Consider the following 16364-nt stretch of genomic DNA (forward strand, 5'->3'; position numbering starts at 1 on the left):
TTTATAATTGGTTGGTCTAGAAGATTAAATCACATGAGATCCATGGTGAGCTAGATACAAAACTGGCTTGATCATAGGAGACAAAGGGTAAATAGAGGGATACACACAGTGCTGGAGGAACTCAGCAGGCCAGGCAGCATCTATGGAAAAGAGTTAACGGGACATTTTGGGCCAAGACCTTTCATCAGGACCTTGGCCCTAAACATCGACTGTTTACTCTTTTCCATAGGTGCTGCCTGACCTTATGAGTTCCTCCAGCATTTTGTTTGCGTTGCTTGGATTTCCAGCATCTGCAGATTTTCTTATGTTTGTAATAATAGAGGGATATTTTCTGACTGGAGGTCTGTCACCATTATTCTGCAATGATCAGTATTGGGACCTTTGTGATTTTTACATATATGAACATTTAGCTGGTCTGATTGGTAAGTTTGGAGATGACATGAAAATTAGAGTAGTTGTGGATAGTGAGGATGGTTGTCAAAGGATCTAGTTAGATGTTCTGTAGATCAGAGCCATAGAGCATGGAATCAGGCCCTTCAGCTGAACTGATCCTTGCTGATGAACGTTCCCATCCAAGCCAGGCCATATTGGTCCACATCCCTATTAACCTTTCCTATCCATGTACCTGTCTAAGTGTCTTTTAAATGTCTCAACTGCTTCCTCTGGCAGCTCATTCCATATACAGAATACATTCCATATACATATTACCCTTTGGGTGAAAACAGTTGCTCCTTAGAATTCTTTTAAATCTATCCCCTCTCACTCTAAACCTATGTCCTCTAGTTCTTTATTAGTTGGAAATTTGGGTGGAGAAACACCAGATGGAGTTTAATTCAGACAATTTTCAGGTGATTTATTTTGGGATGGTAAATGCAAGAGAATGGTATACAGTAAGTGGCTGCATCCTTTAGAGAACTGATGTCCAATGAAGATCTTGGCTTGCAAGAGCATAGCTCTTCGAAAGTGACAACACTCATGAACAGAGTGGTAACAAAGGTGTATAACATGCCTGCCTTCATTAATCAGGACATTGAGTCATTATCACCTTATTCACAAGTGTTGTCACGTTCAAAGAGCAATGCACTTGCAAGCCAAGATCTCTTGCTGTACATCAGTTCTCCAAAGGATGCAGCCACTTACTGTAAACCTTTCTCTTGCATTTGCCGTCCCAAAATAAATCACCTTTTAGACTTGTCTGAAATAAACTCCATCTGATATTTCTCCAACCACATATCCAACTGATGAAAAACTAGAGGACATAGATTTAGTGTGAAAGGGGATAGATTTAAAAAAAGTTGTTGCAATTTTGAATGGGTTATTTTTGAATGATTGTGTGCAATTCCAGTCACCACTCTGTAGGTTGGATGTGGAGCCTTTAAAGATGGTGCAGAAGAGATTCATTGGGGTGCTGCATAGATTGGAGAATATTAGCTATAGGAGAGATGGGGCATCCTTGAATTGTTTTCTCTGGAGTATCAAAGCTGAAGGGTGACCTGATACAAGTAAATAATATTAGGAGGCATAGATAGGGAGATAGTTTGAGTCTTTCTGGTGGAACTGTCAAATACTAGAGGGCGTGGGCTTATGGTGAGAGAGTAGTTTAAATGAGATATGCAAGGCAATTTTTTTTAACATCAGAATCAGGTTTGTCATCTCTGCCGTAGATCATGTCATTTTGTTTTATGACAGCATTGCAGAGCAGGCATAACAAATTACTATAAGTTAGTACAAAATAAATAGTGCAAAAAAAGAAATAGTGATGTAGTGTTCGTGGATCATTCAGAAATCTGACGGTGGAGGGGAAGAAACTTTTCCTAAAGTGTTGAGGTTGGGTCTTCAGGCTCCTGTACCTTCTCCCTGATGGTAATAATACGAAGAGCACGTGTGCCAGATGGTGAGGGTCCTTAATGATGGATACTGCTTTCTTGAGGCACCGCCTTTGGAAGATATCTTCAATGGTGGGGAGGCTTGTGCTCATGATGGAGCCAGGTGAGTCTATACCACTCTGAAGCGGCTTCCATTCCTGTGATGCAATGAGTTAGAATGCTCTCCACAGTACATCTGTGACCTACCAAATCTTCTCAAACTCCTAATGAGGTTCAGCTGATTGCATGCCTTCATGTGATTACATCAGTATGGGCCCCACAGTATAGATCCTCTCAGATATTAGTCTTCTGAAATAGGTGCCTGGAACATACTTCCCATGGTAGTGGTAGAATCAGGTCCAATATCAATAGACACATGTGCAGGCAGGGAATAGAAGGTTGAGGACCACTTACAGGTAGTTGGGATTAGTCAGATTGGCAACATGGTTGGCTAGAGGGCCTGTTCCTGTGCTATGATAGCATAATAGTTAAGTATCTAGACCATCTTCCAGAGTTCTGGACCATTTATTCAGAGTTCAGATGCCACCATGGTATCCAATTTCAAGTAAGCAAATCTGGATATTTGTACAAAAAATTATGATCTCAGTGACTTGAGATAATTGTTCGGATATTGAAGTTGGTTAACTCTTCTTCAATTTGTGCTAGCCATTCATTGATTCAATTTAAAATTGTACATCGTTATCATTTGACAAAGGAGAGACTTTCTAAAATCTTCCCTAATGTTGATAGTCATTGTGATAAATGTAAAACTGAGATAGCTACACTGACACATATGTTTCGGTCTTGTTCTATATTGGAACAGTTTTAGAAGTCGGTTTTCTTAACAATTTCTAAAGCACTTAAAATTAATTTGCAACCTAATAAATTAACTGTGCTTTTTGGAATAGTTCCTCAAAATATTCATGGTATTTCTGTGTCTGACCAACGTGTAATTGTATTTGTTACATTGATAGCTAGGAGGGCCATTTTGTTGAAGTGGAAGGATACATCAGCTCCCACTTTGTCACAATGGTTCCCTCAAGTGATGCTATGTCTTAGTTTGGAGAAAATTAGAAGTTGAACCTTTGAACCTTTATTTGATTTTGAGAAAAGATGGGGCTCATTTGCTTGTTATTATCATTTGAGTTAATTGATATAATTTTCCCACGATCTAATTGTAAATTTTTTTTTAGTGTATTTTCTTTTCTTGCTGGCGGTTTGATGTTTATTTTTAGAAACTTTTTGTATGACGCATGGCTCCGGGGTTGTACACCTAATGGGTTCTCTTTTTTTCTCTCACTTTTCTGCCCAGTAGGTTTTTTTTTGTTATCACGAATTTAGTTTTCAATCTTTAAGATAATGGTTTTTTTTGAGGCATTGTAAGTGTTGTTACTTCGATGTACTCGTTATTTTTCCTATATATACAATAAAAAGATTTGAGAAGAGAGAAAGATAATTGTTCAACAAAAGATGACCTCAGTAACAGTGACCATGATACTACTGTCTCTAAAACCCATTTGGTTCACTAAAGCAAAGGAAATCTGTCCTCACCTGATGACTTTCAATATGTGTCCTCAGTTCAGGAGTAATTGGGAATGAATAATAATGGTTGTCGTATCATGCATGCATGTCTACATGTTATGAATGTGATTTTCAAAAAGTGAATAATAATAACTAGATTTACAGGATCTGTAGAATCTCGTCTTTATGATTTGATAAAATGGCGTGCAAGTTTTTGAAGGAGAACAGAGAATTGACAACTAAAGGTTTAGAAAAATCAAAATAAGGTTTTGAATCTGCTGATACTGCTCGTTTAGAATCTACCGCTGGTGCAATTCTTTTGGCTGGATTTCTATTAGACTAGTAGAATTTGCTACAAATGTGTTTTGGAACTGGAGAAAACATTCTGTGCATAATGAACAGGTGGTGTATATTGGAATTCTATATTTTGCTCTGATGATATATGCATCTTAAATGCTTGTTGCTGGTGCAAGAATTAATTGGAAATCTTTGTGTGACTTTTGTTTCTATACAAACAGTGTAATTGTTTCACATTCTTCAACCGTTCAACGTTCAGATCGGTTTCAGCAGCAAATTCACATGGAAGATTCAAACAGCAAGGAAAATCAAGCTCATAGAACCTGCATCAAGGTGGGTTTTGTTGCAAGAGCTACTGAAGAGTGGTTACCTGATTGTAGATACAGATGAAGCATGAAAAAAATTCTTACTTGTGGATTGTTGAACAAACATTGGTTTGTAGATTGTAGCCTAAACGGTCACATAAGTTGGTCAGCACTGTAATGTTCGTTATCTGGTAGTAGTTGTTGCATTGCAGAGATATGAAAGGAAATTTAAATGCAGTGACTTTATAAAATCTTGGATGGTATCGGTCTTATTACATCTATTTTTATGAATTTCTTCCGTTAAAACCTTCCATTTGAATTATATAAGTAAGGTTTAATGTCTCATAAGAAAAATGTCACTCATGTTTGCACAACTCCTCATGTACCTAAATCATAAATAAATAGTACAAGCAATACTTGATAATAGAATTATTCTCAATCAATAAACACCTGAATTTCAGAGAATATAAAAATAGAATTTTCCATTATGATATATGTACAGTATCTGAAATACATCTTATGGAAATGTTTGATGAAATTCAATAAAAAAAAATTACAAAAAAAATTTAAAGTAAAATTTTAAATTCTGAAAATTGGAAAATAATGGAAAATACTGAAAAGGCCTGTGGATCATCACAAACTTCAAAGGGTTATACTTAACATTAAACCAAAGTTACCTTTGCTCATGTGCATATAGAAATACTGTGTATTTCTAGTCCTTGTGAATTTCATGGAAATATTTTATGGTCCAGACCTTAAAATTGATCCCTGAGCTCTGACAGTTTGGATCACTAAATGAAAAATAAAACAATGCCTTCTGCTCTCATTTAGGTGCCTTCTAAGGTTGAGCCAATCGTTACAAGTTGTGGTTTTGCGTCAAATTCATCGTTATCACTTGATGATGAACTTGTACAGGCAGCTTTGGACCTTGAGAAAGACTGGAGTCCTGGATTTCTAAAAGAAGATGCTTTAAAAGCCATTTACCCAAACAATTGTAAGACTGTTTCCAATTTTAATGGAAACATGACCAAAGAAGTAAATCAGTGTGATCTTTTTACTGAAGACAAGAAGTGCTTAAAATTAGGTTCTGAAGCAAGAGGATGTAGTAGTAACAGCGTCGGGCAGAAGTCATTGCAAAACAGGGTACCTGATGTACAGACTAAAGCTTTGTTGGAAATAACACAAGCTCCCTGTGATTTGATGGATAATGCTTCACATTGTGTTCGTAAGGAAATACACACAAGTTCTATTGAGGATCATGGATCAGTGGGCGGTGTTACAAAGACTGTTGGAAGGACATCACTGCTGATCAACAGACAAAAGAGGGAACGACCTTCATCTATCAGCAATGTTGATTCAGATACTTCAACCTGCCCCACTGCAAAGAAAGTAATGATTTCTCCTGGGCCTTCATCAGCCTTTAGTGAAGCCCAACGGAAGTTTCAGAAAGCAAGACTTGTGGTTAAAAGACCGGTTAGAATCATGCCCAAGTTGGATAACAATTTTAAAACTTCAAGAGGACGCAGCATGCTTAGTCCTAACAACCAGAAGTTGTTGCAAGAAAAGCAGGTTTCTCATTCTAACTGTTCCTTGTCAGTACTGACACCTCCCCCTGACCTCAGTCAAAGCTTGTTAGATGGGAGCAAACTCAGTGAATCTTTGACAGCAACAGGTACAGTATAATTCATGTGAGCAAATGTAATAATGTTCTCTGTTAACTCAAAAAACAGAGCTGCAAGCTACTTTGGAAGTAAGCCTATAGGCACTGTTTGATGTTGCAGTATACGATGAATACTTTTGTTAGGTCTTTCACTGTTTCTGTTCTGGTCTCTCTGCTGAAGTCTATCTTTAAGATTCTGTTAATTTTCCATTTAAGAGAGAGTGTTAGAAGGAAAACAATTGTGTTTCCTGTCTGCTTTTATATTCTTTATGTTGGTACAACAATACCAATGCCCTTCATGATCAATGCACAGATCCAGTTTAGTGTAACGGAGGAGGGAATTCAAAGCAATGTTTCTGCTTTCATTTATTTCATTGAAACCTACCAAATGTTGAAAGGACTAGACAGGATGGATGTGGAGATGATAGTTCCTATGGTGGGGGTATCCAGAACTAGAGGTCACAGCCCCAAAACTGAGGGGTGACATTTTAGAACAGAGGTAAGGAGGAATTTTTTAGCCAGAGAGTAGTGAATCTGTGAAATGCTGTGCCACAGACTGCGGTGGAGGCCAAGTCCGTGGGTATATTTAAGGCAGAAGTTGATTTTTTCCTGATCGATCAGGGCATCAGAGGATATGGCGAGAAGGCAGGTGTATGGAGTTGGATCTGGGATCAGACATGATGGAGTGACAGAGCAGACTCGATGGGCTGAATGGCTTAATTCTGCTCCTATGTCTTATAGACAATGAATGTATAAAGAAAAAGTAATGAAATGAAAAAAATAGAGCATGTCTATTTTAACATGAAACAACTGATGGCTTGCTTAGACCATTTCAGGGGATGGTTAAGAATTAACCATGTAGCTCTGGGTCTGCAGTCACACATAGACTAGAGAATGATAGTTTGTTCCCAAATTAGAAGTCACACATTAGCATCTGTGATCGCTTTTTACCCTCCTTCACCACCTCCTATCTGACTACCGTTTCTCCATTTTGATTTTCTTCATTGCTAATGCTCTACTTATGGATTTGTTGTAGTGGCTGTGAGAAACTGTAATACATTTAGTCAAGTGAAAATTTTGATTGATCTGGAGCATGCATCTGGGGTCAAATCTCGTACCACATGATAGGTGTACTGTATAATTTAAGATATGTTATTTTGGGGTTAGTCATCATGTCATTGTAGTGTTAATGTTTTCTACAATAATTGTGTCAAATGCTGAGTGCAAAACATTATAAAAGGAAGCATTTTGTAGATGGTTAATACATAGATTACAATTTTTAAGTAAAATTACAATTTTTAAGTAATAACCAATTGGAGATATTTCTTTGCTGTAATTATATTTAACAATCTTTGTCTAAAATGAAGGATTTTGCATGATATATTGGATAAAACTGTTAAGTGTCTGCAAATCAATCTACAGGTACTTCAGGGTGTTTTCATTTTATTCCAGGGCAATGTGGGGAGAATGCTGCTGCCACAGTACAAAAGCAGATGCTCCTGCTGTCAAACTGGGGAATACCCAAAGTAGTTCTGGAGAAGTATCAGAGCTTGGGGTTGGTGAGCATTTTTGAATGGCAAGCTGAATGTCTTATGCAAAATCATGTATTGGAGGGAAGAAATTTGGTCTATTCAGGTAGTTTATTATTTAAAATAGCTGATTTCAGTATTCTGTTAAATGAAATGGGCCTCAATTAGAGCACCACTCACAAAGAGGCTAAAATGTCAATAGTGCGTAACTAACACTAACATTGTAAATTTTTTTGGTCAAATTTTGCATATCCCTTCTGGCTTTCTTGAAATATTCTAGTTGCTCTAGATGGGCTTCAGGTACAATGAAGTGAATTTTTCCACATCAAGATGCACAAAATGAAAATTCAAGTTGGTTGCAAGACTTTTTTAACTGCATCAACAATGAATTTGCAATAAAAGGTCTGATTGAATCAATTTTTTATCATTGACATATGTTATAAAATTTATTGTTTTGTGGCAGCAGTGCAGAGCAAGAGAAAAATAGTCTTTATGTTTTTGCAATGTTAAGCTACAAAAACATAAATAGTGCAAAAGATGAAAATAAGATAGTTTAATGGATGGTTCAGAAATCCAATGGAAGAGGAGCAGAAGTTGTTCCTAAGATGTTGTGTGTGATTATTCAGGCTCCTGTAACACCTCCTCGATGGTAGTAACGCAAAGAGTATATGTCCTGGATGGTGAGGGTCTTTAATGATGAATGCCTTAAAATAAAGTGCCACTGAAAATGTCATTCATTGATAGATTACAGTCTCAATTATGATGCTGAACAGTATAGCATCCTTGAATATGGATAAATCTGTAAGGCCAGCAAAATACATATCCCAGGTTATTAGAGGAAGCAAATTTGTCATTTCTGATTATAAGCTGATTACTGACTTCAGGAGGAGGAAACCCGAGGTCCATGAGACAGTCCTCGTTGGGGGATCAGAAGTGGAGAGGGTCAGCAACTTCAAATTCCTCAGTATTATTATTTCAGAGGACCTGTCCTGGACCCAGAATATATGTGCAATTATGAAGAAAGTATGACAGCACTTCCATTTCCTTAGAAGTTTGCTAAGATTTGGCATGACATCTAAAACTTTGGCAAACTTGTATAGATGTGTGGTGGAGAGAATATTGACTGGCTGCATCACAGCCTGGCATGGATGCAAGAATGCCCTTGAACAGAAAATTCTACAAAAAGTAGTTGGTACGGCCCAGTCCATCGGGGGTAAAGACCTCCCTACCGTTGAGCACGATCTACATGAAGCATTGCGTAGGAAAGCAGCACCCATTATCAGGGACCCCCATCATTCAGGTCATGCTCTCTCTCTCGCTCTCTGCTGCCATCAGGAAGAAGGTGCAGGAGCCTTAAGACGCACACTAGCAGATTCAGGGACAGTTATTACCTCTCAACCATCGGGCTCCTGAACCGGAAGGGGTTACTTCACTTGTCCCGTCACTGAATTGTTCCCACAACCTATGGACTCACTTTCAAGGACTCTTCAACTCGTGTTCTCGATATATATTGCTTATTTATTTAAATTATAACTTTTCTTTCTTTTTGTGTCTGCACAGTTTGTTGTCTTTTGCACACTGGCTGTCCACCCTCTTGGTGTGGTCTTTTGTTGATTCTGTTATGGTTATAGGGCTTATTACGTATACCGACACCTGCAAGAAAATGAATCTTGGGGTTAAATATGGTGATATATATGTAATATGATAATAAATTTACTTTGAACTTTAATTATGTTTTTGAATCATTTATGGTTATAGAGGCTATTCAGGAGAATTAGAAATCCTGCTGCTATTGTCCCGTTGTTTAATTAGAAAAGTTATGAACCAAGTAATTGTGGGCCAATTAGTTTAAATTCAGTTGCAGTAAATTAGTCGACTTGATTCTGAAGGGCAGTATACACGTACAGTGAGTAAGGTACAGATTAATCAAGGACGGTTAACACAGATTTCAATAAGTTTTTGAGGCAGTGGCAAGTGCCGATAAGGGCAGTGTGTTTCAGGTGGTCCATATGGACTTCAGTCAGGTTTTGTCATGCTTTCACGTGGCAGGTTGGTCAGAAAAAGTAAAGGTGCTTGGGATCTAAAGGAGAGGAGCAATTGTGTCCAAAATTGGCTTGATGGCAGGAAGCAGAGAATAGGAAGCAGGAAGCTTGGGTTCCAAGAGGTTCAACACTCAGTCTCCTGATTAATTAACAACTTAGGCTAAATGTAGGGGCATTATAAGGAAATTTAAAGAAGATGCAAAAAATAGAAGTGTAATTTTATGAAGAAAGAAAGCTTTCAACTTCAGCAGCTTGCAATGGGTGTGGTCAATTGGTATAATATTTTATCCTCAGAAATAGTGCTTGGAATTATTTTCACTTCAGAAACTCTTCTACATTCTGTAAATTTTTTGGAAAAATATTTAATATTGAACATTAGTTTTATAATTTCATGTTGTTTTTCTAAAATTACCAAATACAATTTAAAAATTAAAATAAATAGATCACTATTAAAACCCAAATGCCAAAATCTAGAGATATATATGTGACAATAATTTGTGGTACAATTACAACACAAATAAACATCTTTGCATTATAGCCCCAACTAGTGCTGGGAAGACATTTGTTGCAGAATTGTTAATCCTAAAGAGAGTTCTGGAAAAGAGAAAAAAGGCACTGTTCATTTTGCCGTTTGTTTCAGTGGCAAAGGAGAAAATGTATTACCTGCAGGTGAGTGCAGATCTCAGTAATGTGACAAATGCCAAAAAATAATTTTAATTCAACTCATCCATTTTTGATGATTGTAAGGGGCCAGTTGAAACTTTGTGTTTATGTATCACAGATGATGCCTGAGAGCAAGAGGAAATGGTCAGTTAGAAATACCTTTGCTTGGGATCCATTTGTAAGGTTTAGCTCTTTAAACTTTTCATCAAACCATTCAAGGATCACTTCAATTGCATTTGTTGTTTACAGTCTTTCATAGAAGAAATGAATTCATTCTTCACCAATTCAGTTTAGATACTTATTCCTTAGGTTCCTGACAAATGTAGGGCTGGTAATGCTTGTGAACTTCAATCCCCATTGCATAGGGTGAGAGTTCTAGACAATCATTAATATTAGTATGAATAAAGAGGCCTCGGTAAGGGTTTGTTTATTATAGCAAATAATCCGAGCAAATTAACTTTCCTTTCCCACCATAGTTTAGAGAGCACAGTTACATTTTAGTTTGCTGTCAGGAAACTGACAGGAATAATATTTGTCTAATAGGGATCTGCTGCTAATTTGAGTGATGGAATTAATTTTTTTTTTAGAGTTTTCGTAAGCCATCAGCCTCTTTCTGCTCTACCATTCATCGCGGTTATGACTGATAATGTATTTCAGCTCTGTTTTCTGCCCTTCCATTTTTTTCTTTTGCCATTCTTTCAATTTTTGTATCATCATCAATTGCAAAATGACAACTCCAAAAGAGTAGAAAAGAAAATGATGCGTGAATATTCTTGCATCTGTCTCAGAACTTATTCCAGGAGACGTCGGTGAGAGTAGAGGGATATATGGGAAGTACATCACCTGCTGGTGGATTTTCATCACTGGATGTGGCTGTTTGTACAATTGAGAAAGCAAACGGACTCATCAATCGAATTATTGAAGAGGAGAAAGTAGATCAACTTGGTAAGTGTCCAAAGCATAATTTAGCTTTGATGAAAGGTCTTTGATTTGACACATTAAGTCTGTTTCTCCCTCCACTGATGCTGCTGGGCCCAAGTATTTTCATTTGCTTCTGGTTTTACTTCAGGTTTCTGCCATTCATATCATTTTTAAAATTGTGTTTAATTTTATTTTTGACAGATGATGTGTGTTCTATTGGTGGCAAGCTTGTCTCTGAGTATATTGTATGTTCACACCACATCAACTGAGTGGTTTCTGCCCCTCATCATATCATGGTATTCTGACTGTTTTTCTTTGTTTCTTTTGCTCCCATAGGGATAATAGTAGTAGATGAGTTGCATATGTTGGGTGATTCTCACAGAGGATACTTATTGGAACTTCTGTTAACCAAGATATTATATGTCACTAAAAAGAGAGAAAAGAGGTACATTTTTACAGTAGCAACAAAAAGATTATACAGAATATCACAGTACTCTTCTGATATTGCACATTTCTGCAGCAGTAATTTGTTTTGACAGAGATTCAATCCTGATCTTGTATATACTATTATGCATAAGTGAATGGCTACTTTTCTATATAGGATCAAATAATTAACAGCACAGAATGAACCATTTTGAGCATTGTACAATTTGGTTATTTGATTAGTTTCACTCAACTGCACTTAGCCCCATAATCCTGTGACGCGTTCTATAAATACACCCAAAGGTAAAATCAAATTATAGTTTCTTATATAACTATTCATTTATGCACTGAGCCTTTGCTGACATGCCTCTTTGTGTCATACTTCTGGACTGCAGTTTAAATAATGATTAAAAATTATGACATAAAGGGATATTCAAAACCTTGTGTCCTTGTAAATATTTCTGAAATTAGAACAGTGAATATATGATTAATTGTGACTGTGCCAATTCTTGTGGCACAGCTCTGGTCAAGAGCTTGTAATTCCAAAAATAGTCCTCGCCTTAACTCTCCACCTTCTGTCACCAAGCCTCCTTCAGATTCATGTTGCCAGCTTCTCTCACATCCCACGGGCTTTTGCCTTTTACTTAAGTCTCCCATTTGGGACCTTGTTTAAAGGCCTTCCTGAAGTCCATACATGACCTATTTTACCTTCAATGACACTCTGTTACTCTTCAAAAAATTCAATCAGTCAAACAGGAAATCCTCTCGATGAAACCATGCTGAGTATCCCTGATCAATCCCTGCCTCTCCATTTGCATTTTAATCATGCCCTCAGAAATTTTTTCAATATTTTCCTCACCGCTGATATTGGACTTCCTGGCTCTTTTGCTGTCCTTGAATAAAGGTACCTAATTTGTTCTGCTGAAGGCATTTAGCACCTCCTTTGTGGTTAGAGATCTGAAGATTTCTGTCTCCCTTACAACCTATTGCAGATGTTGGGAATATATTCATCTTTAAGCTTCTATGATATGTAATACCCCTTCATTATCAATGGTAATTTGTTCTAGAATTTCACCAATCCCTTCCCTGAATTCTTTGACTGCAGCTTTTTTTTTCCAGTGAATGCTGATAATTCATTTGAGACATATCTTTACACACTTTTTTCCCTATGGGCCCTATTCTTTGTGTTTAAAAAATTTGGGATTTTCTTCAATTTTGCTGACTAGTACTATTTCTTGACTTCTCTTTTCTTTCCTAATTACTTTTTCACTTACACATCAGCTGTTCCTATAGAGTTTCCCCCTTTCAGTTTTCACCCTACCTTAAGCTACCCTTTCCTTCCAGCAAACCTCAGTATTTCTTGATGTACCTGTTTGGATTTGTTGGCCTTTATCTTCCTTCAGTATGGGAAAATGTTGACTCTGTCTCACTTTCATGTTTGAATGGCTCTCACTGGTTACGTGTAGACTTACAAAAAGACCTGGTGTTAATGGAAATGTTTTTAAATTTCAGTCGTAAGATTTCATCAGAAGAGCAGAGACTTAGTGATGGAATACAGATCGTGGGAATGAGTGCCACTCTTCCAAATCTAGGGACTGTGGCAACCTGGCTAAATGCAGAGTTGTATTGTACAGATTTCAGGCCTGTACCTCTAATGGAGCGGTTAAAGATTGGGAATAAAATTTATGATTCAGCAATGACAATGATACGAGAATTTAAACCTATTCTTCAGGTAAAGGTAAGCTTCTGAATAAATTTTCCAAAAAATCAAGCTTACTGTCCTAATTCTGATTGAAGTTTTAACTTCCGGAATTGGAGATGAGATTCCTCAGATCTTGATGCAATTATAAAGAATTTTGATATGATCATGTTAGGTGTACCATGCCTTCTTATGAAGATAAAGGAACTGAGGTCCCCAGTACCATCCCAAATGCTCCTCCTACATCTTGTGCTGTCGTGAGTCAGAGATTCCCAGGAATCAGTGACGATGTTGTTTTTCTTTCAGGGAGGTTGTATCTTCCTTGTTCAGTTACTGACTAATATGTAAAGAATGATATACTTATCTTGGAAATAATGCAGCATGAAATTAACTAAGCTGATTCTTAGGTTGGAAAATGTCCTGATTCTTAGGTTGGAAAACTGGTGGATCGAAAGAGAAAGATTGACTATATTTACTGGAGTTCAGAAATATTAGAGGGAATTTTATTGAAACATGGATTCTGAAAGGCTTGACTGGATGGACAGAGTCACAGAGAAACAGCAGAGAATCAGGCCCTTTAATGCACATTGCACTGGTTTTCAAACATTCGTATTTTACCCAATCCTATCCAAACTCATTTTATTCTCCCTACATTCCTACTAACTCTTCCTGAGTCTACTGTTCACCTAAACCCTTGGGGCAATTTACAGTGGTCAGTTAATCTGCAACCTGCACTTCTTTAGGATTGGGAGGAAACTGGAGCATCCAGAAAAATCTCACACAGGAAAATGCACAAATTTATTAAAGATAGCATCCAAGCTCAACACAACCCTGGTCACTGGAACTGTGAGGCAGCAGCTCCACTGGCTGCACCACTGTGTCACCAGAGAACAAGTGGTTGAGCACTTAAGGAACATTTCTTCAGTTGAATAAATCTTCTGAGTTCTCTAAACAAGGAAGTTATGTCTGATCAGCTATTGAGTATATTTTCAAGACTGAGATGCATAAATCTGAGGGCTTTAGGAAATCTTGGGGAAATAAGGAGGATGCATTTGAGTTATAGGATCGGACATGTTATGAATGGGGCACAAATTAGAAATCTGTATTGCCTAGTTCTGCTTCTATTTAGTTTTAATCATAAGCCAAAAAATCATTTGGATGTCAACTGCATCACAAAATTTATCCAGTCATGTGAAAATTAAAAGCTTACACTTGAAGCAAAATCGTATGATCATCCATATGGTAATGAAAAAATATCACGCTGGTAAGTGATTGAGTAACACTGAGGAAAGCAATTGCTTTACATGTTATTTTGTGAGTAACCCTGCTGGGTATGCACACTGGGACTTGGGGAAAACAATGTTGTCTCTCATAAATTTTAATAATATACGTCAACAGCACATATGCTTAAAAAATTCCAAAATCCCTTGTGTAATTAGAAAAAAAAAGTCAAAGGTAATGTGAATGCATGTGCATCCCTCATAACTTTGAATCTGTAGACCCTGGCTGAAACTTCGGTATTTAACGTTTAGGTGAAAGATTGAATTATTCTATCATAGCGTTACGCTTAAATTTAACAGTATATATTCATCAGTGGAGCAAAATTGAAGGAATGCTTCTGGTTGGAATTGATCTATTCACATTTTTAAGCTTTAGATTTTCCTTGCCTTGTGTTTCGGATTTTCATGCAAGCTTTTAATTAATATATACTGCCCACCCCTTCCTTATTCTGCCCGGCAAAAGATGTACAAACAAGCATATGTTGGAATAATTTTATTTAATGATTTTCCTGGAACCTCATGTAACCGTTCAAGTGATTTTTCAAAGAAATGCTAAAATCCAAAACATTGTCGCAAATTTATTTGGGCAGAGCTACTTCATAATTATTAATGAAGAATCCCCTTTAAGGTTTGTAATTGTCAGTATCTGATGTCAATGTGTACATTATTGCTTCTAGGGAGATGAGGATGATATAGTCAGTCTTTGTTATGAGACTGTGCACAATGGCCACTCTGTCCTTCTCTTCTGCCCTTCTAAGAACTGGTGTGAAAAGCTGTCTGAAACCATAGCCAGAGAATTCTTCCATCTGCACCACAAGGCTGTTGTTGGCACAGAAGGTGAGTACCCTTGTTACTTATTAATTCAGACTTCAATTATTTGAGTTTGCCCTAATTTGTCTTTTGACTTTGATAGTTTGGACGTCCAGATTTAGTGAGAATTGCTATCATGATTTTTTTTTGAGAAATATTTTATAAAAGAATTTAAATTCTAAATTGGTAATACCCAGATTGTTTGAGTTGTATCACAACCTCACGGTGTTTTGATCTGGCATCAGACAAAAAGAAATGGTGGGAAATAGCTAATAAAAACAAACATGAATGTAGCATGTGAAATTAGAGTTTCAACTTATTGTTTGTAAACATCAAGCTCTCAATAAGCAACTCATTAAATTGAACCTTATAATCTTGATAGTAAATAAATTATATTCTCAATTCTATTTTGTATAATAAATTCCTGCAACCAACTTTTCCTAAATGTCATGCTAGATGAGGGTTAAAGGGATGGTTATGGCTAAGTATGGGTGGTGGGGTGGAGATGTATCTTTACCAAAGGAGGTGTAAGGCAATCCTTCCTTCTGCTAGTCTGCAGGTCACCACTGGGCAAGGTATAGCACTTGCTTAGCCCCCGATCAGGGTCATATGAAGCCACAGGAGCAGGTGGTGGATGGTCGCATGAGCAGTTGGTGCCTATCACGTCCTGGTTATGTGACCACTGACACCAGGCAGACAATCTCTGAAGAGTATTGATATTGGCTGGGGACACCCATCTTGTCCTGCCGAAAGGTTTTGGTCCAAAATGTCAACTGTACTCTTTTCCATAGATGCTGCCTGACCTGCTGAGCTCCTCCAGCATTTTGTGTGTTTTGCTCAGATTTACAGCATCTGCAGATTTTCTCTTGTTTGTAAAGTCACTTACCTGGAAGAAGGCATTGGCAAACCACTTCTGCCAAAAATTTTGCCAAGGGCAATCAGGGTCGTCTATGTCGTGCGACACAGCACATAATGATGATGATTATGGCTAGGTGTGTCTTGTACAGACCTAGATTTGTGTGAACTTTCAGGAGCAAAATCAGAACTTGCACCTGACCCAAATTTTCTTTTATTCAGTGTGTTGGTTTTCATTGTGAGTTAACTTACATTTCATTTTTTATTCCAGTATTAGATTAGATTAGATTCAACTTTTTTGTCATTGTGCCGAGTACAGATACAAAGCCAATAAAATGCAGTTAGCATCTAACCAGAAATGCAGCTGTGTACATACATCTATTGATGCTTCTGGACACATCTTCAGTGATGTTCCTGGAATCATCGGGTGTTTCGGGTCTTTCAACATCATACAACCTCCTCCAGGTGACTCAGCCGGGGCTGATCAGACACCA

The 16364-nt window shown here is 37.4% G+C and overlaps 1 protein-coding gene across 1 annotated transcript in view; it reads left to right on the forward strand.

Moving 5' to 3' along the window:
- polq (polymerase (DNA directed), theta) overlaps positions 1-16364 on the forward strand; it is a 96332-nt gene that overhangs the window by 1170 nt on the left and 78798 nt on the right. Inside the window, exons 2-9 of the mRNA XM_072260300.1 lie at positions 3905-4016; positions 4820-5660; positions 7101-7283; positions 9758-9888; positions 10671-10827; positions 11140-11248; positions 12739-12964; positions 14883-15042. Of these exons, the coding sequence (XP_072116401.1) occupies positions 3905-4016; positions 4820-5660; positions 7101-7283; positions 9758-9888; positions 10671-10827; positions 11140-11248; positions 12739-12964; positions 14883-15042 (1919 nt within the window). The remainder of the gene's footprint in view (positions 1-3904; positions 4017-4819; positions 5661-7100; positions 7284-9757; positions 9889-10670; positions 10828-11139; positions 11249-12738; positions 12965-14882; positions 15043-16364) is intronic.

This window comes from Mobula birostris, chromosome 6 (genome assembly GCF_030028105.1).
Source record: "Mobula birostris isolate sMobBir1 chromosome 6, sMobBir1.hap1, whole genome shotgun sequence".
Classification (NCBI taxonomy): Eukaryota; Metazoa; Chordata; class Chondrichthyes; order Myliobatiformes; family Myliobatidae; genus Mobula; species Mobula birostris.